The sequence below is a fragment of the Oreochromis aureus genome, linkage group 22, assembly GCF_013358895.1.
Source record: "Oreochromis aureus strain Israel breed Guangdong linkage group 22, ZZ_aureus, whole genome shotgun sequence".
NCBI lineage: Eukaryota > Metazoa > Chordata > Actinopteri > Cichliformes > Cichlidae > Oreochromis > Oreochromis aureus.
The window spans coordinates 31,923,391-31,943,605 of NC_052962.1; the positions used below are offsets into that span (position 1 = coordinate 31,923,391).

A 20,215-nucleotide genomic window follows, 5' to 3' on the forward strand; every position below is an offset into this window, starting at 1 on the left:
GGAGAGGTATGACTGTGTGTTTCAGTTCGGTGGTGTCAACAAGGAGATCGTCACCAAACCGGACAAAACAAAAATCAAGACCAATACAGGTAAGACTGAATTCAAAGGGAGATTATTAATCTTTAAAAAATATATTTATCTTTCTTCTGGTCTGTTTTGTTATTCCATGTACACCGTAACCTGTCATCACCACAGTGGTTCAGTAAATGGTCACAAAAACTAATCAGCCATTTAATTACAATCTGATTTAAATAAATAATTTCAGAGTTAATGGGACAAAATGTCAAGATCCAAAAATGTATACACAGCTTTATTTTTTAATTCTTACTATGCATTTTGGGAAAATGTTATTTTAATTTTTTACATTTGTGTATTTTAGTATTTTCACAGTATGTTTCTCATCAAGTTCACAAGAGATCCTAAACTGTGCACAGGTTAGATCTGATGCTGATATTTTACATAAAGGATCAACTTTCCATGATGTTTATTTATAACTTGCCTTCTCACAGCATGTAAAAACACAAATATATGCAGTATTGTAACACAGTTTTCACTGGGTCAGTCAATATGATGTAGCTGCTGAGAATCAAACAGTAACTGTGATTAAAACAGTTATTCTGACTAAACTCATCCTAAAACTCATTATTCACTGATCTACACTGAGAATGTATCAGGTTGTTTAAGTCCTGCAATACTTTTAAAATAATCAAAGGACTAATGTCATGTAAATGTAATGAACACAGTCTGATTACTCACTGGTCAATGAGAGAAATATTGTAAATATTGTGGTTTCAGGTCCTTCAGGGTTTCATGTTGGTGGTGTTATCGGTGGTGTTATCGGAGGTCTTGCGGTTCTTCTCCTGGCCGTCTGTATCGGAATCTATTTCAAGTTACGAGGAAATGGTAATGAGCAAAATATATTTTTATGCTTTATGAATGATATTCATGTGAAATATTTACTTTTTTGGTGTTAATATTCTAACAAACTAATATAATTCATGACCTGTTCCTATGTTATAATAAAACAATCATAAATTGGGAATTTAATAATTTAGATAGCAATTACTAATGAAATTATATAATATACTTATTGTCTGATTAAGTTCTAAATAAATAACTGTGATAATGTCTGTTTTCAGGGTTTAATCGTGCAAACAGTAAGTATTTTTAAAATGTGTTTAAAGATATTTGGATGTGATTTGTGTGCTGAATGTAAAAAGATTCGTAAAGTCACTGACGTCAGCTTGACAGAAATAACTGATGTTGTTATTCATCTAAAAATATAATTCTTCTTTTTAAGCTTCTGATACTGTGACTTGAAGATTCAGACTCAAAAGTAATTAAATCCTAATGTAAGTACAGCACACCAAACTACACTATTTAATATCATCCCTAAAATATTTTATATATTATTTATTATTATATAAATGTATATACATCTAAAATAAATGTTCCAAATCCAAAAAGTATGAAGTAAAAAATGAATGACTGCATTAAACAGACTCACAATTTCTGTTCTGACAGGAGAGCAGTAAAGAGTAGACAACCATCTCTGAACTGAGGAAGGACCGAAGGGTACAGCTGTGATTGCAGCCCCTGGTACTCATGACTACAGATCAAAGGTCATGACTTAATAACAATCATAAAACTGACCTCGTGGCCCATTGCTAGTCAGTGGTGCTAATTCCAGTCATTATGCAAATGTTCTGTTTATAAGGTTATAAGTTTACAAGTCACTTGAATGAGCGACGAAATGTTTCTCCCACTGAAAACGCTCCGTCCAGATGAACAGAATCAGTGATTTTGTGTTTTTCACTCAGAAATTGCAACAATCACAGATGTAGATCCTAAATTATTTAAACACAAGGACATTTTTGGGACATTTGTCTATGATAAGAAGTTGGTTTCTTTTACCTTTTTATGCTTCTTTTGTCATTTTGTTTTGGATCTGTTATAATTTATAAACTTTATAATGTTATCTTTTATAAGAAGAGTTTCTTTTCAAGAACGTTCTCCTTCAAATTAATTTATTTCACACATTTTGTTAAGCTCTGTGATTACAGACATCATAGAGCTGGAATTATTAATGAAATCCTTGCACAATGTATGATATTCAGAACTTGTACAGATTTTATATATAAAATCATTCATAGAACAGTAAACAGTGGAGGGATTCTATGTTATATTTATTTATTTAATTATTATTATTTAATAATTTTATCAGGCAACTGAGGACATGTTTAAACTGAATCGTACTGACTGATATTCTTCTAGACAACAGTGGTATCATTTTTTGTCATATCTCACAGTTTTTCCCTTTAAAAAAAATCATTACATTTTTTTAATGATTTTGTCACATCATTGTTTTCTGCATCTACTTTGGTTAGTCCTTTAAAAAATATAAAGTTTTTGAGGTCTCTGGGAATTCCAGTCAAAAGCATCCAATTCCACTTGTGCAATTTTAATAAATGAAACCATTCATTCACTTAATATTTGCCATGAGTCCTACGTGAAAGTGATACGTCAGAGGAGTGTGAGAACTCAGACATTTTAAAGAGCAAAACTCTTGGATGCCGTCGTTCATACTAGAAGTTCGGTGGAGACGTCACTGGATCTACTTGAGACAGCTGCTCTGTGTGCTGGATGTTTCACATGAAGAGCAGATGCTGCAACAATGCAGGTTATAATCCAAGAAACATTGATCCTCCTGGAAGTTAGAAAACTCCACCAGCTGATGTGACTTTCCAACGATTTGCTTAAAGGTCTTCTCAAAAGAGGTGTTAACTTTACATGACCATGCCCTGAGGAAAGCACGAATCAAGCTGTATGCTATAACTGCCTGTAGTGTGCGTTTAGCCGCAGCTGTTCTTACTTGTTTCTGCTCCAAACACAATCATGTAGCTTTAGCATTGCCAGCAGATTGTTGTCAGGTTTGTTCCTGGTGGGAGCTGGTCTGCAGTGTACTGAAAAGTCAAACTACTGTTATTTTGATGAGCTTTAATTTAAGTATGGATAATATAACTCCAATTTTAAATGTGAGCACAAAAAGATGTTGGTGCAAGTTATAGAGACTTTACTAGGCTGAGAAACCCAAATAAACATTTCAGAGAGAGCAACACCGTACAAGTGGCCAAATCAACAATCTGGTGCGTTATTAAAAAGAATGAATGCACTGACCAGCTCGGCAACAACAAAAGGCCTGAAAGACCACAGAAGACAACTAAAGTGAATGATGGCAGAATTATTTACATGGTTACAAGAAATAACTTAAAACATTCTGTACAATTTATACAAAACCTTGTTGATCTTTTATCCAGAAAGTCTTTGACCCAATTAAACAATCTACCCTTTACACCCATTTTTTAAAGTTTAATAAATAATCATTCTTTCAGACCACATCATAGGTTTTTGTTCTGTATCCAAAAACACTGCTCTCTATTTCTTCATTCATCGGTGTTTTCCTTCTCACCTCTCATCAAAGAGTCTTTTTCAGTTTAAAAAGAAGAGGCAGCACATTCACAGTCCAGAGAGTTTCTCTACAGGGAGCTCTGCTAGCAGATGGAGGCACTTTAATGTTTTTAGTCTTCGCTGACTAAAACTAGTTTGTCTTGTGGCAGCCACCGTGCTAGCGTTATGCATTTGGATTGGGGGGGGGTAAGAAAACACTTAAAGAGAAAGCTTACTTTTATATTCAGCAGTACTACAATCCCATTGCTAGATGGCGCCATCTGACAAACCAAACCCAGCAGTACATTGTGGAGAAACCTACTCTTAAAAATAAAAGAAGTCCTGCAGCAGAGCTTAATGATAGTCTTTGATGCTTAGACAGGTTTATGTGCAGAATGATGGATTATTTATGAGCAGTGGGATTATAGCTTGAAGTGAGTTCATATGAGAGGCAGCAAGTTATGAGAAAGAGTCTGTGAGGGCAGAGGTCAGATGAGGACAAGAGAAACAGAAATAACAGAAAGTCTTAAAATCCAACATTATATTTTAATTTTTATATGTAAATACATAATATTCAGTCTGTAGCCCTTCGGTTTAGACAATAATACTTAAATATTGCCTCTTTATTTGTTTTATACATAAAAAATTCAACATTTCTGATTTTAGGAATTGATCGTTTCATTATTTTATCATTGCAGCAACATTGCAGAAAGAGAAGGACACACAGCTATTCCAGCTGATTTGGCTGGAGTAAATGAACGTGTGGTGAATGAATAATTGCATCTGGATTACTTGGGGAAGTTATTTGTATATGAGTGTAAACACGAGCATAATTTAAATTACTTTTAAAATGGATTTAGTAAGAATGTGATTAAGTATAAATAACTTCAGAAAATATGTGATAACAGTTGTGTCACAGCTGTAACAAATACGTAGTGGTTAAAGACACAGAGCCCACAGACTACACACCACTAGCTCTTTGTTTCTGAGGTCATTCTGCCTGATAAGTTTCACTTTCGAAAGACAACCTTAGTTCCCTTTTTTTGCCTGGTTACTGTTAAGATGCAGCCAGCTTTGAATTCCTATTGGTCAGAGAGGAGCTACTGCGCATGCGGCAGTTTTATTTTGAGTGTGGCGGAGTCTAAACAACAAACAGACATTTTTTCCTTCTTTGTTACAGTCAGGTGTGTTACCACCACCCACTGAATTCTGCTGCTGACCCACATCTCAAAAATCCAAATCTTATTAATGAGAGCGAGAGAGAGAACAAACAAAAAATGTCAGATGAGCACAAGAGAAACAGAACTAGTAAAAAGTCTTAAAATCCACAAACATACAACATTGTTTTTATATTCCAAATGTATAATATTATGTCTGTAACCCTTGGATTCAGACAATAATACTTAAATATTGTGGTTTTATGTGTTTTTATACATACATAGTTCTACATTGCTAAAGTTTTTCTGATGTTAATCATTATTAGCTTCATTTCTTTATCATTGCAGCAATGTTGCAAAACCAGGAAGACAAAAAGCCTTGACGACCTGGCGCTTAAATTAGATAACAGCCTCTTTGTTTGTGTGCCAACGCTTGCAAATCAAACCAGATCCAGCTTCATAAACACAAAAACGAAACCTAACAGAGTCATCACGTGGTTTCTCAGTAAGCGGCACAGATGGATGTGCTGTTTGAGTCCAGTGGCGGCGCTCTAACACCGTGAATGATCAGATTTGCTGAGGCTTATGTCATTTCTTTGTTGTTTGCAAGTCACAGCCCAGAAGAGCATCAGCTGGGTGTGTCACAGTGACAACACACAGCAGCATGTATCTGTGTGAGGGTGATGCTGTGTGTATCTAAGTTTAGGAAGGTAACAAAGAAACACAAACTCATGCTTCAGAAGGGTGTTGTGTTTTTATAACCTCTCAAAATAAAAACAGCAAATGCATCAGAACTCTGTCTGATTTTAGGTGGATTCCTTTGTTCTGGTTTGAAAACAATATACTTCTTCACACTTTAAAGAATGACAGAAGTTGTAAGTTTACATATGCAGACAAATTAAAAGATAAAGAGGCAAATCTCAAATTTAAAAGATGTGATGTTGCTGGAAGCTAAATGAGATCACTCACTTTCAGGGGCGGATCTAGAAGGGTGGCATGGGGTGGCAACTGCCACCCTAAAATGATCCCTTGCCACCCCAAGTGCCACCCCAGTTTTGCATATGACAGTGTTGTTTATTAAAATAAGATAGCATTAACAGTTTGAGCGTAGTTACAGTCAACAGTGAATATAAATGCTAAAACTGAATATATTGCATAGTGTTCCCCCCCTGCACCATTAACAAATGGTTCAGCCCATAGCAGGACCGGCTTTTTTCTTGTTTTCAGCAGCAAGCGATGCTTATGATTGTGCCAGAGCACATTTTGAACAACACCATGGGAATTTCGGATTTTACACATTTGGTTGGATGTTACACTCTGGAAATAGAAGGAAGGTGAGTGTTATTAACCCTGTGGGGTCCACGGACACGCTGCACCTCCAAATCACATGACTGTTTTAAGCTGACATAGCAACAAGCTGCAGCCACGCTGAGTCTCTATTTCAGCCCATATTGAAAGTTCGGACTTCAAAGTTTTTAAATTTTAATTACAGGCCAGTAAATCCAGAGTTATGATAATATATATATAAGCCACGCTTTTTACTAAATACTGTCGCCACGTTTTTGTTTGTGTGTGTTTTAAGCGTTTTGTAAGGACAGCGCGAAAACAGTAAAGAAAGAAAAAAAGCCACCTCTTTCCTATCGGTGGAAAAATGCACCATGTCGACCAATTAAAAAAAAAAGTCAACACGTGGTATTTGGTTGTTTAGGTCCTAAACAACCAAATACCACGTGTTGACTTTTTTTTTTTTTTTAACTCTCCCCTCTGGGGAGAGTTTTGGGAGTGACGGTAACGACAGCGAGACAGAGCAAGGGAGTGAGAAAGAGAGAGAGTGAGAGAGAGAGTTTTTAGATGTGGGAGATTTGTGACGTTTAGTGTGGAGTGTATACTTAGTGTGTTGTGTTGTCTTGTGTAGTTGTTCTGTTGTGTAGTCGTTTTGTCTTGTGTGTCAGTGAGGGCACTAATGAATGTCACTAAGGCACATTTGTAATGTAAACACTGTCACCAAGTAGAAAACCGGCGGAGTGATACACCTCCTGTTGTCAGGCCTGCAGGTTTATCCCTGTGCTGTTCTCCTCTGTCTTTTGGTGGACAAACTTTTTTTTTACTGGCACACATCATTTGTGGGGCATCTTATTGCGAAACCTGATTGTTCTCTCATTTTAGTTTTAGTAATATTTTTAAATGGTTGTACAAAATGAAAAAAACGGCATTTTTAGATAAATAGCTGTATATGTTTACAAAATGTACAATTTATATTTGCATTTCAAGTTATAAAATTTACTCAACATGTCTGTGGGTTTTTTTAGAGTAAAAAAATACTACTAGGATTTTAAGTTCTTTGTGTGATTTCAGATCAGTAATACTAATGCAGTATGTCAGTGAAAAAAACAACTAAATTCAGTTGAGCTTAAAAGAATGAAACCAAACAAGGCAAGGGGAAAAAAATAAAATGAAACAATTTGAGGGTGAAATACAAACGTAAACTCAAAAGGAGTCAAAAATGGTCGGTTGTATTTCAGACCTCAGTGGGTTAATCCAACAAATCATGAAAAATTAGGTTTAAATTTTTGTTCATGACAGTGCAGATTACTGACATTTTGTGTAATTTAAGCTGTAACAATGTGATTGTTTTCTAACAAAAGACAGTGAAACTTAAGTTAGACTTGTATTTGTAAATGAACCGCCCCATGTTGTGTAGCTTTCTGGATTTTATACTTATTGGGCTACATATTTATTTATTATACAGGTTATACTGTACATAACATCAAAACTCACATGTTTTATGCAACTAAAGTGTGTAATTATGTGGGCTACAGACAATAATTAAGTTATAGACTATATTTATATAAAAACGTGTATACTTACTGCATTTGAATCATTTTAACCATATGTAACCACCTGCATATGTGTTTGGGGAAAAAAAAGGCTTTGATTTTGCCACCCATTTGATTTCTTTGCCACCCTCATGCCACCCTAAGAAAATTTCTCTAGATCCGCCCCTGCTCACTTTGTTCATTTGTTCTTTGACATTTCACGTTCTCTGAATTCATCTTAAAAACCTGCTCATTTTCTCTACATAATTAAAGCTCTAACTCATCATCGACACGTTATAACGCTGAAAACAGCCTCTGTAATCTGGTTAAACTGGTTACTTTGCTGCTTTTCTGAGATAAAATATGAGAATCTCTGAATATTGGGCACCTTTACTCTGACTGCTTTCTCCTCACATTGCAGCATTTAGTGTCTAACCTTACCCGAGTTATTAAGTGTGTACGTTTTTCATCACTGCATGTTTTTCTCTGGTCTGTCAATCCCAATATTTTAGAAATAAAATCTTTTCTTTTTTGCTTTGGTTTTTATATTTGACAGCTTTATTGACTTTTCAGGAATTTAAATCATATTATAAGCTCATGAAATACAACAGTTACAAGCACATGACACCTGCACCTGAAACCTCTGAGTATGTTCTAGTTCAGTGGTTCTCAAACTTTTCACAATGAGTACCACCTCATAAAATATATGGCTCTTGAAGTACGACAATTATGACCATAGTGGTACGCTTACCACTCTTTGAGAAAGACTGTTCTAGTTAAAGAGTCTTCTCATGTTTTCAGTGTCAGGCTTTCATGTCACAAACTCTCAGGTTACACAGAGGTGGATGACCCCGGTGGTTTGCCAAGCTTTAAACTGCTGAACTGTATTTGATGGATCTCAAACAGATAACGCAGTATTAATACTGCTTACAAATCAATAACCTCTTACAACTTAATTTATGATAAATATAAATCTTTTACTTCCGTTGGTGGTTCGTGACTTTTGTTTAAGTGTGATTTTGACTGCAAGACTTTTACCTGTAAAAACGTGTTTTTACTTTGGTATAATGTGGGATACTAGTTTGTAGAACAATTCTTTTACACTTCTTTCACTTTGACTTGATCCCATAGTCCAAAAACGTGCATTTTAGGTTAACTGGTGATTAAATCAAGCATAGGTGTGGATGTGAGAGTGTATGGTTTGCTCTTTCTCTCTCTGGGCGAGACCTGTTAGGGTGTACCTTATCTCTTGTCCCAAATCAGGTGGAATAGGTTGCAAGCTAAATTTGTGGGTGGATGAATAATTGTCTCTGGTTTGCTCTGGGAACTCAAGGTTAATTGCATAGTTGTGTAAACATGAGCATAATTTAAACTACTTTTAAAATGGCATTAGTAAGAATATGATTAAGTACAAATAACTCCAGAAAATATGTGATAACAACTGTGACACAAATATACATGATTTGTATGTGTCTTTAATCCCTACGTCACTTTAGGTCTCTAATCATAGTCACAGATTACGCGCTAAATTAGTAAAGGCCTCGGTTCTCTCATTTTGCCTGGTTACTGGTGAGGCGCATCCAGCTTTGAATTCCTATTGGTCAGAGAGGAGTCACTGCGCGGACTCAGAGGCAGTAGTTTCATTTTGTGGCAAAATTAAAACAATAAACGGTTGTATTAATTTTTTTCTTCTTATAATTCGAGTATTGAATTGAAAATGAGGACGTTTATGATGCTGCTTCTTTACTGGTGTTATGAGTGGCTGTGTGCAGACAGGAAAAGGACCCAAAGTGCAGACTCCGGAGACAAAAGGTGAACTCAAAACAGCTTTAATGCTGAACTCAAAAGGGTAACAAAACATACCTGGGAAAAATCAAAATAAACTTAAACCAGCAAACTGACAGAACACACAGCTTAATAAACGGTAGAATGCGACAGAGCACAGGAAAACACAGGGCTTAAATACGCAGAGGGAGTAATCAGGGAATGGGCAACAGGAGGGAAACACAGCTGGGGCAAATCAGGACTAACGAGACCAAGAAGCGTAAACTGAACACACTGAGAAAAGACAGAGACCTTCAAAGTAAAACAGGAAACACAACACAGACTGAACTTACAGACAGACTGACTGGACACGGGATATAGCAACTAAGGATACACAGAGAAGCGAACTAGACAAGGGGATACAGCTGACAGGGGAGACAGAGCAACTAGAGACGACAGAGACAAAAACCATAAGACAGAACTCAAAGAAACCAAAGACTAGAAATTATAAATAATATAACAAACTCAAAAACCCTGGGTCAACGACCCAGGCCTCCTAACAGTACCCCCTTAAGGGCTGGCTTCCAGACAGCCCAAACCAGAATCACCAAAATGAAAAACAACCCAACCAGGGCGGGCGGTGGGGAAACAGGACGGAGGGCTCGAAACAAACCAAACAAGGAGCCAGAAACAAACAAACAAACAAAAAAAAAAAAAAAGCGCAAACAACGGAGCCCAGAAAGCAACATAACAAAACACACAGGCGGCCAGGAAAAACAATTCACACAAAGTCCAGGGGGCCGGCCCGGAGGACGATGACCCAAGAGTCCAGAAAAAAGTTCAGGAGGCCGGCCGGGCGGGAGGCACCGGCGGCGACGGAGCAGGTCAGGAGGCCGGCCGGGCGGGAGGCACCGGCGGCGACGGAGCAGGTCAGGAGGCCGTCCACGACGGCGAGGATGCCCAATCATCGGCCCGGAAGGAGGCCGTCCACGACGGCGAGGACGCCCAATCATCGGCTTGGAAAGCGGCCAGAAAGGACGAGCAGGCCGGACAGGACGTGCAGGACGAGCAGGCCGGACAGGACGAGCAGGCCCAGGACGTGTAATCAGAGGCCTGGAAGGAGGCCGGCGCTGTAGAGGTGCAGGATGTGGTCCGGACGTCGGCGTGGCCGAGGCAGGACCAAGCGAAGCTGTAGCTGAGGCCAGACCGGGCGAAGGCGAAGACTCGGAGGCCGGACCGGGCGAGGGTGACGCTGCAGGCGACGCTGAAGCTGGACCAGACGACGGCGGAGCTGAAGCCGTAGCTGGACCAGGCGAGGACGAAGCCGTAGCCGGACCAGGTGACGGCGTGGGAGCCGCAGGTGATGGCACTGCAGGTGACGGCGTGGGAGCCGCAGGTGACGGCACTGCAGGCGACGGCGTGGGAGCCACAGGTGGTGGCGATGAAGGCTGGACGGCCGCCGGACCTCCAGCGGAGGCAGAAGACTGGGACGGGCCTCGGACCCTCCAGCGGAACAGAAGGCTGGACGGCCCCTCGGACCCTCCAGCGGAGGCAGAAGGCTGGACGGGCCCTCGGACCTCCAGCGGGAACAACGGCTGAAGCGGTTCCTCGGACCTTCCAGCGGAGACAGAAGGCTGGACGGGCCCCTCGGACCCTCCAGCGGAGACAAACAAAGGCTGGTGCGGTTCTCCAGACCACCCAGCGGAAACAGAAGGCTGGACGGGCCCCTCGGACCCTCCAGCGGAGACGAACAAAGGCTGGTTTGGTTCTCCAGAACCCCAGCGGAACAGAAGGCTGGACGGGCCTCGGACCCTCCAGCGGAGACGAACAAAGGCTGGCGCGGTTCTCCAGAACCCCCAGCGGGAACAGAAGGCTGGACGGGCCCCTCGGACCCTCCAGTGGAGGCAGACGAAGGCTGGACGGGCCCCTCGGACCCTCCGGGCGAGGCAGGTGGTAACTGAGCAGGCGACTGAGCTGAGATGTGAGCTAATGTTCGAGCTATGGATAGAAGTTTAAGTTCTATTGACTGTTGTAACGATGGTAGTAATGGTGGGTTAGGTGGTGGATTAGCAGTAAGCTGAGCTAGTTCCCCTGAGCCTCCAGAACCTGAAGAAAACCACTGGACGGGCTCACCTGAGCCTCCAGCGAGGTCAGAAACAGGTGCAGGTACCTGCCGGATACCGGCCTCTCCCACCCGAGGAGAAGGTACGGGCGCCGCGACAGGCACCGGAGCAGGGACCAGCTGGACCTCAGCCTCCCTCACCTGAAGCACTGAAACAGGTGCAGGGGAATGCTGGGCCCGAGCCGCCCTGGGAGCAGGAACACAACTGGGCTTAAGGAGCAGGGTCAGAAAACACAGAATCCTCCAAAATGTTTTTAGCTTCCTACCACCACCATGTCTAATAGTCTTAACAGTCTCAGTTTTAGCAGTGTTCATATGATTGTCTTTTTCCAGCTCAGAGGAACGAAAGCAGTCTTTATAACTCACCACTGGGAGTTGTTCCACAGAGAAAGAGTGGTGACGGTGTGAGCGCCGCCTCCTCCGGGAAGTGGGAGGTGGCAAACTGGGCTGCAAATCCTCCAGCGGACCGGGCTGCAATGAGGAATCTGAGAGTTTATGAAGCTCAGAACGCTGCAGACCCAAAAACAGAGCGAAGGACTGCAGCGGAGTGAGTCTAGCGTCCGGCGTCACATAATCCTTCTTTCTTCGCTGCTTAACCCTCTTGTTGGACTGGAAATCCGGGGGTGGAGGCGGAGGTGTAGCGACCGGAGAGAATGAGCACGTGCTCAATCTGATCCTCCGAGGCATAGGTGCCGGCTCGGCCGTAGCCATGGCGGTTTGGAGGCAGCGGGGCCCTCCGAAAGCCAAACAAGACCCATAGAAGGGTGACTGGAGCTCCTGGGCATGCTTAGCCTCCTGCCTCACGCTCTCCTTGAGGAAGGCAGAAACCTTGGTCGCCGATACCATACTGAGTCTGCTGGGTCCATGTTCTGGTCGCGTTCTTCTGTTATGAGTGGCTGTGTGCAGACAGGAAAAGGACCCAAAGTGCAGACTCCGGAGACAAAAGGTGAACTCAAAACAGCTTTAATGCTGAACTCAAAAAGGGTAACAAAACATACCTGGGAAAAATCAAAATAAACTTAAACCAGCAAACTGACAGAACACACAGCTTAATAAACGGTAGAATGCGACAGAGCACAGGAAAACACAGGGCTTAAATACGCAGAGGAGTAATCAGGAATGGGCAACAGGAGGGAAACACAGCTGGGGCAAATCAGGACTAACGAGACCAAGAAGCGTAAACTGAACACACTGAGAAAAGACAGAGACCTTCAAAGTAAAACAGGAAACACAACACAGACTGAACTTACAGACAGACTGACTGGACACGGGGATATAGCAACTAAGGATACACAGAGAAGCGAACTAGACAAGGGGATACAGCTGACAGGGGAGACAGAGCAACTAGAGACGACAGAGACAAAAACCATAAGACAGAACTCAAAGAAACCAAAGACTAGAAATTATAAATAATATAACAAACTCAAAAACCCTGGGTCAACGACCCAGGCCTCCTAACAACTGGACAGCGTCTCTGTCTGCAGGTAAGCTTCATAAAAATGAAACTGTTCTTTAGAGATAGTGTTGCTCTCAGGTTTACTGTAAATAGACTTTCGGCTTGTATATATTCAATATTCAAGGTTTATTTTTATTTCGCAGGGTTTTTTTTTTTTTTTTTAACAGAAATACACAGGCTTCAACAAAATGTTGCTTCTCACCAGCCTCTACAGTACAATGATCAGTAAAACAAAAACAAAAAAAAATACAGTAATAACAAATCTAAAATAAGGATAAATAGCAATGAAGCAGCAGCTTGCAGAGACACTGAGCAAACTCAAGTGTAAATAATCACATTGATTCAGCTAGCAGCAGTCCCTTCATGGAGAGGGATTAAATTAGATCAGATTAATTGTGTGTTTATGGATTGTAGAGGGAGGGGCTACAGTCCATTTATCAGTCCCACAGTTTGTGCAAAGAAGTCTTCCAGCATCCTGCTGGTTCTGCAGCTGATGCTCCGTCACCTCTTTCCAGATGCTGGAGGGAGAACAGGCCGTGAGAGGGGTGGTGGGGGTCCCTGATGTTTAAACAGCTACAAACATCAAAACCTAAATGAGTGTTGGTTTACAAATTATTTTTTGTTGAAATTAAATTTCTAATTGTAGAAGAAGAAAAATTTAAGCTGCTCATAATGTTTTATGGTGTAAGGTATAGGAGTGTAATATAAGCAAAAAGGGGGGAAAAAAACTGTTGTAATCTGCACAATACTAAAAAAATGAATTCACTGGCAGCCTTTGGTCGGGTTAATGCCATAATAAGGACTGTAAATCATTACTGATGCAAAATGAAAATATAATCAAATCAAAATGACCTACAAACACCAGTTTTTACAAAATGAATTGTAAAAGTTTTTAATATAAGATGATCAGAAAAGATAAAACCTTGATTCATAAATTTTTTTTTGTATTTATAGAGGAGACACTATAGTTTTTTTATTTTGAAAGTATGCTGATTTTTAAAGCCGTGTCTCACAACATTAAACATTTCTTCCAGTGAAGCACTCTCTGAAGTATTTCTACACTGCTTCCTCTCAAGTCCCAAACTTCCCAGAGTTCGTGGTTGTTGGGATGGTTGATGAAGTTCAGATTCTTCAGTTTGACAGCAACACCATGAAAACTGTGTCCAAACAGGACTGGATGAACAGAAATATAGATGAGCAGTACTGGGAGAGAGAGACTGGGGGCTTTGTAAGTGCCCAGCAGGTGTTCAAAGCCAACATTGAAATTGCAAAGCAGCGCTTCAACCAAACTGGAGGTTTGTTTATATTTTCTTGTTTTTTTACTGATATTTGCTGTTAATGTTTTCAGCATTTATTTTACTCGTAAACAGATTTGCATACATACACTTTAAAAATACTTCATTCAGATTAAAAAGATTTAAATACAGGATGACTCACGATGAATGTAAAGGACAGATGGAGGCAGAGTGCAGGGGATAAGTAAAGAAGACGTGAGGGCAGCTGTGAGAGGATGAAGAGTGAAAAGGCAGTTTGTCCAGATAACATCCCTGTGGAGTTATGGGGATGTTTAGGAGAGACAGCAGTGGACTTTTTAACCAGACTGCTTAACGTCTGGGGAATGGGGAAGCGGCAGTGTGGCTTCATGCTGAGAAAGAGCACCACAGACGTGATGTTTCCTTCAGTGTTGATGGAAAAGTTTAGAGGAGGTCAGAAGGTGTTGCAAAGAAAGCATATGATAAGATGTCAAAAGGTGAACTGTGGTGCTGCACGAGAAAGTCAGGGGTGGCAGAGAAGTATGTGAGGGTGGTGCAGGACCTGTATCTGGACAGTGGTGTGTGTGGTTGGAGTGACAAATGGGTTCAAGGTGGGGGTGGGATTACATCATAGATCTGCTCTGAGCCCCTTCATGTTTGTAATGGGGACGGGCAGGTTAACAGGTCAGACTGAAGTCTCCATGGACTTTGATGTTTCCAGACAGTGATGTGACCTGTAGTGAGAGCAGGAAGCAGGTGGAAGGGAAGGGGTTATATGCTGGTGAGAAGAGAAATGAGAAATCACTAGAAGCAACACAGAGTGCATGTGTGTATATGACAGGGAGAACAGTGTTACAGAGAGGATGCAAGAAGCAGAAATAGTGATGATTATTAATTTAAATACCTGAGGTCAACCTCCATAACTGCAGGCAGTGCACAAGAGAGGTGCAGGGTGTCAGGGTGTGATCTGTTGCATAAAGACAGAAGCAAGAGTGAAAGGGAAGGTTTACAAGATGGTATTGAGACCTGCTGCGATGCATGGTGTGGAGATGAAGGCACCGAGTTGGAGGTAACAGAGCTGATGATGATTTTATTGGGAGTGACCAAGTGGCAAGGCTGAGATGGTTTGGAAAGAGAAAGACCCTGGGGGAGGTTCATGGATGTAGAGAAGGAGGATCTGCTGTGGCGACCCATAAAGAGAGTGACCGAAAGAGGAAGAAGAAGAAATGAAGAATTGTGAAGTCAAATGGTGTTTTTCTCTCTTTCATTTAACATTTTGAAAACAGCATTTGTACTGAGCTCACATCTTACATAGCTTGTCTTTCAGGATATTTATTATTATGTTTATTGAAACCAGTTGTAGCAACTCACTGCTGAACAGGCTTCTCTGTCCTGAAACCCTCCTTCTGTGGAAGCTGTGTTGAATCCACACTGTGTTGTCCTGCAGCAGTGGGTTCAGGTCAGGTATTTTAGTCTCTGGTGACTGGTGTCTCTGTGTTACTGTGAAACAATGTTGGATCTCACTCTGACTCACTATCGCCTTCGTCTCTGTTCTTCTTTCAGGTGTTCACATTGTCCAGCGGATGTACGGCTGTGAATGGGACGATGAGACGAATGAGGTGGACGGATATGAGCAGTTTGGTTATGATGGAGAAGACTTCATAATATTTGACCTGCAGACAGAGACGTGGGTCGCTCCAAAACGACAGGCTGTGGTGACCAAACTCAAGTGGGACAGTAACAAAGCTTTTTTAACCAGTGTGAAGAACTATTACACTCAGATTTGTCCTGAGTGGGTGAAGAAGTATCTGAACTATGGGTGGAGGTCTTTAATGAGAACAGGTACAATCACATGACCAGACTTAGTGTGATAATTTACCTCATTTTTATTAAGTAATACAACTTTTTTATGACCAACACAGTTAAGTTTAGTGTATTTTCTCTCTTCCTCTCTGTCTGCTAATCTCATGGTTTTTTTTTTTAACAATAATCAAAATTTATTTATTCGTTAAATTTCAGAACCATCACTTCAGCCTTATACAATGTGTTTCCCCCTCCCTTCAAATATTTTTCTTATTTCTTTATTCGACTCTGTAATATCCTTCATTTTTTAAATAGACTTTACATGGTACTGTATGTACATTAATATGTGTGTCTAAGGCATTCAAACAGAAATGATAAGTTAGGATGATGTTAATACAGAAACTGTGAACTGTGTTTTTCTTTACTCTCCAGTTCCTCCCTCAGTGTCTCTCCTCCAGAAGACTTCCTCCTCTGCCATCAGCTGCCACGCTACAGGTTTCTATCCTGACAGAGCCGAGATGATGTGGAGGAAAGATGGAGAGGAGACTCATGAGGGTGTGGAGATAGGAGAGATCCTCACCAACAATGATGGGACCTTCCAGATGAGAGTTAACCTGGATCTGAGATCTGTTCCAGCTGAAGACTGGAGGAGGTACGACTGTGTGTTTCAGTTCTCTGGTATAAATGAAAACGTCACCACCACACTGGATAAAACAGCCATCAGGACAAATGAAGGTAAGAAAATAATCAGAAATGATGAAGATGTATTGTTTGTATTGTTTTGTGTTTGAGCTGATGGGTGTCATAAAACATTGACTTTATTTTCAAAATGTAATTTTACTCATTTTATAGCCACAATGGACCTCCTGTATAAACTCATCATATATAAACAGTCTAACACAGAAAAAAACCCACAAACACAAATAATTTTTATTTATTACTAACTAATCAATCATGGTTTGCAGTTGTAGCACTGACACTTTCAATGTTTGGATTTTTTTTATAATATTAGTTTAGTATTAGTATAAGTCAAAGAAGTTAAAGACGTTAAGGACAAAAATGACAGTTTTGTCTTTATTTTTATTCAACATTTTTTGTCAATCATTGAACAAAATATTTTAGTGTATTTTTTTTACAAAACAATATTTAAAATAAATAAATCAGTCATTTTCTGTTCTTCTTCTTTGTTTTTTTGTTTGTTTGTTTTTAGCCTCGACAGAAGTGCCCAACATCACGATCAGCCCCAGCTCCAGCCCCATTTCCATCCCCATCAGCGTACCCATTGTCACTGCTGCTCTTGTTCTTGCTGTTGTTGCACTAATCGGATTCATTATTTACAAAAAGAAAACTGGTGAGTGAACCAAAGTGTCCAAATATGATCTTAGTATTTTTAGTGTTTTACCAGGTTGCAAATTAAAACAAGCTTCAGGTCAGAGTGATGATACTGTAACAGTATTATCACAGTAATAGAAGGAACCAATGGTAAATAAAGGAAAAGGTAAAGTAACATAGAGAGCACTGTAAAGCAGTTTGAGTTAGTGGTGTAGGGATCAGTGTTTTTGTATTTACAGCTATGATGTCTGACATTTGATTCCTTTTTTTTTTTTTATTTACAGCTAATTCTTCTAAACCTTGTAAGTAAATTTTCCATTTAGGCCTTTTGAGCAGATTTCTGTTCACATAAAAATGTGTTTCACTGAATGTGAATTAGAGACTAAAATTAAATACATGGAAACAAAGCAGTGTGTTGGAAATGAATGACAGCTGTCATGGCTGTGTGCAGGCAGGCAGGGAGAAAGGACCCAAAATGCAGGACTCGGAGGCAGATGTAAACTCAAACACTCAGCTTTATTGCTGGGCAAAAAAGGGAACATAAACTTAACTAAACTGGGAATACAGAAATAAACTAAGCAGACAGGCAGGCTAGCAAACGGCACACACAGTTAACGTGAGGGTAGAAGACGTTAACGACGCAACACTGACACAAAAACACACTGGGCTTAAATACACAGAGGGAGTCATCAAGAAATTAGAGACAGAAGGGGAACACAGCTGGAAGGAATAAGACCTAACGAGACAGGGAGCGCAAAGCTGGAACACTGACATCAGACAGGAACAAGAACCTTCAAAGTAAAACAGGAAACAAAACTCACTTTACTAAGACACGGACTAGACATAGAGAGACAGACTTGACACTGACCAAAACCTACTAAATAATGATAATAATTAAAACAGTATCACTGATTAATCAAATCATAAATCATAATCTAGAAAAACTCCAAAACATGAGAAACAGAAAGCTGGGTCAACATGACCCAGAACCGTGACAACAGCATCACTACAGAGCAGCTCAGCTGGTTTTGATGTCTTGATTTTTCTTTCTTTCTTTTTTTCTAGACATGAAGACTTCATCAGAAAATGATCCTGAAAGGAGCCCTTCAGGTGTGTCTGTTTGTACTTGGATTGGAGGATTTGTTTGTGTCCTCATAAAAATTGTAATGTAGTGGCTTTATTTTTTAATATTTGTAAACATCAAAGTAGAACGTGTGTTCATATAGTCCGTTAAAATAGTTGCTGTTCATAGTTACACAGCACTAAACAGAACAAAGTAATTAAAGCATCAGTACTAAAAAACAAGTACCTTGGAAACATAGACGGCCCCACTATGTTCAGTAATATTCTACAGTAACAAACCAGCTCTGTGAATCAGTGCACATCCTGTTGCTTTAATCTGTAATCTTTAATCTGCTGTCTTGGTCATTTTTCACCACCACACATCTTCATTCTTCTTCTTCTTCCATGGCCTGGATGTTGCCCCAATAAACTTTTTACCTGAGCAGCTCCTCCATGTTCACTAACTGAGATTTCTGTATTGCTCACATAAATACATTTTATAAGCACCATCAGCACTGCAGATTTTCCAAGATAGTTCTGACCTACACAATGAAACAGTGCTAACATATTTTTCAAAGTTAAACTATTCAAGTGACAGAAACAGAACCATAAACCTTCTTGCAACTGAGAAAACTTTCCCCTCCTGTCTGTGTTTGTGTTCATGCTGTTTGTATTTAACACTATCATCAACATCAACATATCATATGATTTGTTTCTTTAGCTTAATATTTTTAATTATTCTGTATTTTTCCTCCTCAGATTCAAAATCTTCTTCAGATGGTTCTTCAGACATAACCATCAAAACTGAGCTGATGACAAGTAAGTACAGGCTCTCTGTGACACACAGTCTTAATCTTTGTGTGGTCCTGCATGTTTTTACTCATGGATTTTTATACTTTGATGCATTTTTAATTATTTAAAACATTTCTGCAATGTTCAGCTGGTCTGACTCACCAGTTGTAGATTTCAGGTATAAACCTGCCATCACCATCATATCACACGTTTCTTCTCCTACAGTCGATTGTTTTTGGATTTTAAATGCTCTTATCTAAACGAAACAACATCCTCAGAGGAGCAACATACATGCTGAACATGGCAACCACTGCAAAGATCTAGATATAACAAACTAGACATTTTATGACAGTGCACATCTTCCAGTTGCTGTTTCTTATCTTGGGAAGAAACAGTGGCTTCCACTAAAACATATATGATGAATAACGAGGCCGTGTAACAGATTTTTACAGAGGAATAAGTAACTAGTTAAACTGTATCACTAGTGACATGATGGACGAGGAATGTTTGTGTGGAGATGGTCATGGCCCAGTGTTTGTGTGACAGCTCTTCCATCATGTTGAGTTTTTGACCTGAATGTTGTTGCTTTTTTCTTTAGAGTAATTCTGACAAAGAGTGAAATCTGCAACAAAGGTAAGAGATGTCTCTGAACACATCACATGTACCACATCTTTGTGTTGTACTGGATGCATTTAAGAAATCCTTCATTTTTCACACTGACTGCATTTGCTGATGCATGAAGAATTTTTCATTCGTTCCTCGTTAATGAAAGCTGAATCTTTCTCTGAACAGGAGACAGTTTGAACACTTGGACTAACTTTACTTCATGAGGATTCTGCATCACTGAACTCCTGAGAAAACATTTCTGCTGTAATGGAAGTGGACTTTTTTTATTCCAGCCATGACACAACTTGTGACTGAAACATACACAAAAGACCTCAAACAACACAAAGGAACCAAATTTTTACTTTTATGTCATAGAAAAAAAAGAGAATTACTATTTTTCTGTGCAAAAGTTACTTTTTAGCCAAACTAACTTTATTTATAAAGTGCATTAAAACAGCAAGTTCTGACCAAAATACTTAACATTAAGAACAGAATTTTAAAAAATAAAATAATTAATTCATTAATAACAAAAACCACAATTATAATAATAATAACATAACAATAAGATAAACACATACAAATAAAACTACATAAATAAAAACACT

The 20,215-nt window shown here is 39.8% G+C and overlaps 2 protein-coding genes across 4 annotated transcripts in view; both read left to right on the forward strand.

Moving 5' to 3' along the window:
- LOC116309268 (class I histocompatibility antigen, F10 alpha chain-like) overlaps nucleotides 1–1,554 on the forward strand; it is a 263,890-nt gene extending 262,336 nt beyond the window's left edge. Inside the window, exons 5-8 of the mRNA XM_039605493.1 lie at nucleotides 796–903; nucleotides 1,140–1,157; nucleotides 1,301–1,352; nucleotides 1,525–1,554. Coding sequence (XP_039461427.1) covers nucleotides 796–903; nucleotides 1,140–1,157; nucleotides 1,301–1,320 — 146 coding nt within the window. The 3' untranslated portion in view covers nucleotides 1,321–1,352; nucleotides 1,525–1,554. The remainder of the gene's footprint in view (nucleotides 1–795; nucleotides 904–1,139; nucleotides 1,158–1,300; nucleotides 1,353–1,524) is intronic.
- Nucleotides 1–20,008, forward strand: part of LOC120432707 (class I histocompatibility antigen, F10 alpha chain-like) — a 181,761-nt gene extending 161,753 nt beyond the window's left edge. Inside the window, exons 1-11 of one of the 3 annotated variants that reach the window (XM_039605488.1) lie at nucleotides 9,041–9,169; nucleotides 12,771–12,790; nucleotides 13,797–14,057; nucleotides 15,579–15,857; nucleotides 16,251–16,553; nucleotides 17,029–17,169; nucleotides 17,435–17,452; nucleotides 18,216–18,260; nucleotides 18,972–19,035; nucleotides 19,608–19,637; nucleotides 19,797–20,008. In XM_039605488.1, the coding sequence (XP_039461422.1) occupies nucleotides 9,138–9,169; nucleotides 12,771–12,790; nucleotides 13,797–14,057; nucleotides 15,579–15,857; nucleotides 16,251–16,553; nucleotides 17,029–17,169; nucleotides 17,435–17,452; nucleotides 18,216–18,260; nucleotides 18,972–19,035; nucleotides 19,608–19,623 (1,179 nt within the window). In that variant the 5' untranslated portion in view covers nucleotides 9,041–9,137 and the 3' untranslated portion in view covers nucleotides 19,624–19,637; nucleotides 19,797–20,008. Of the gene's footprint in view, nucleotides 1–9,040; nucleotides 9,170–12,770; nucleotides 12,791–13,796; nucleotides 14,058–15,578; nucleotides 15,858–16,250; nucleotides 16,554–17,028; nucleotides 17,170–17,434; nucleotides 17,453–18,215; nucleotides 18,261–18,971; nucleotides 19,036–19,602; nucleotides 19,638–19,796 lie in introns of those variants that run through there. The other 2 variants (XM_039605489.1, XM_039605487.1) reach the window with 2 other exon arrangements.
- The last annotated feature ends 207 nt before the right edge of the window (nucleotides 20,009–20,215 follow it).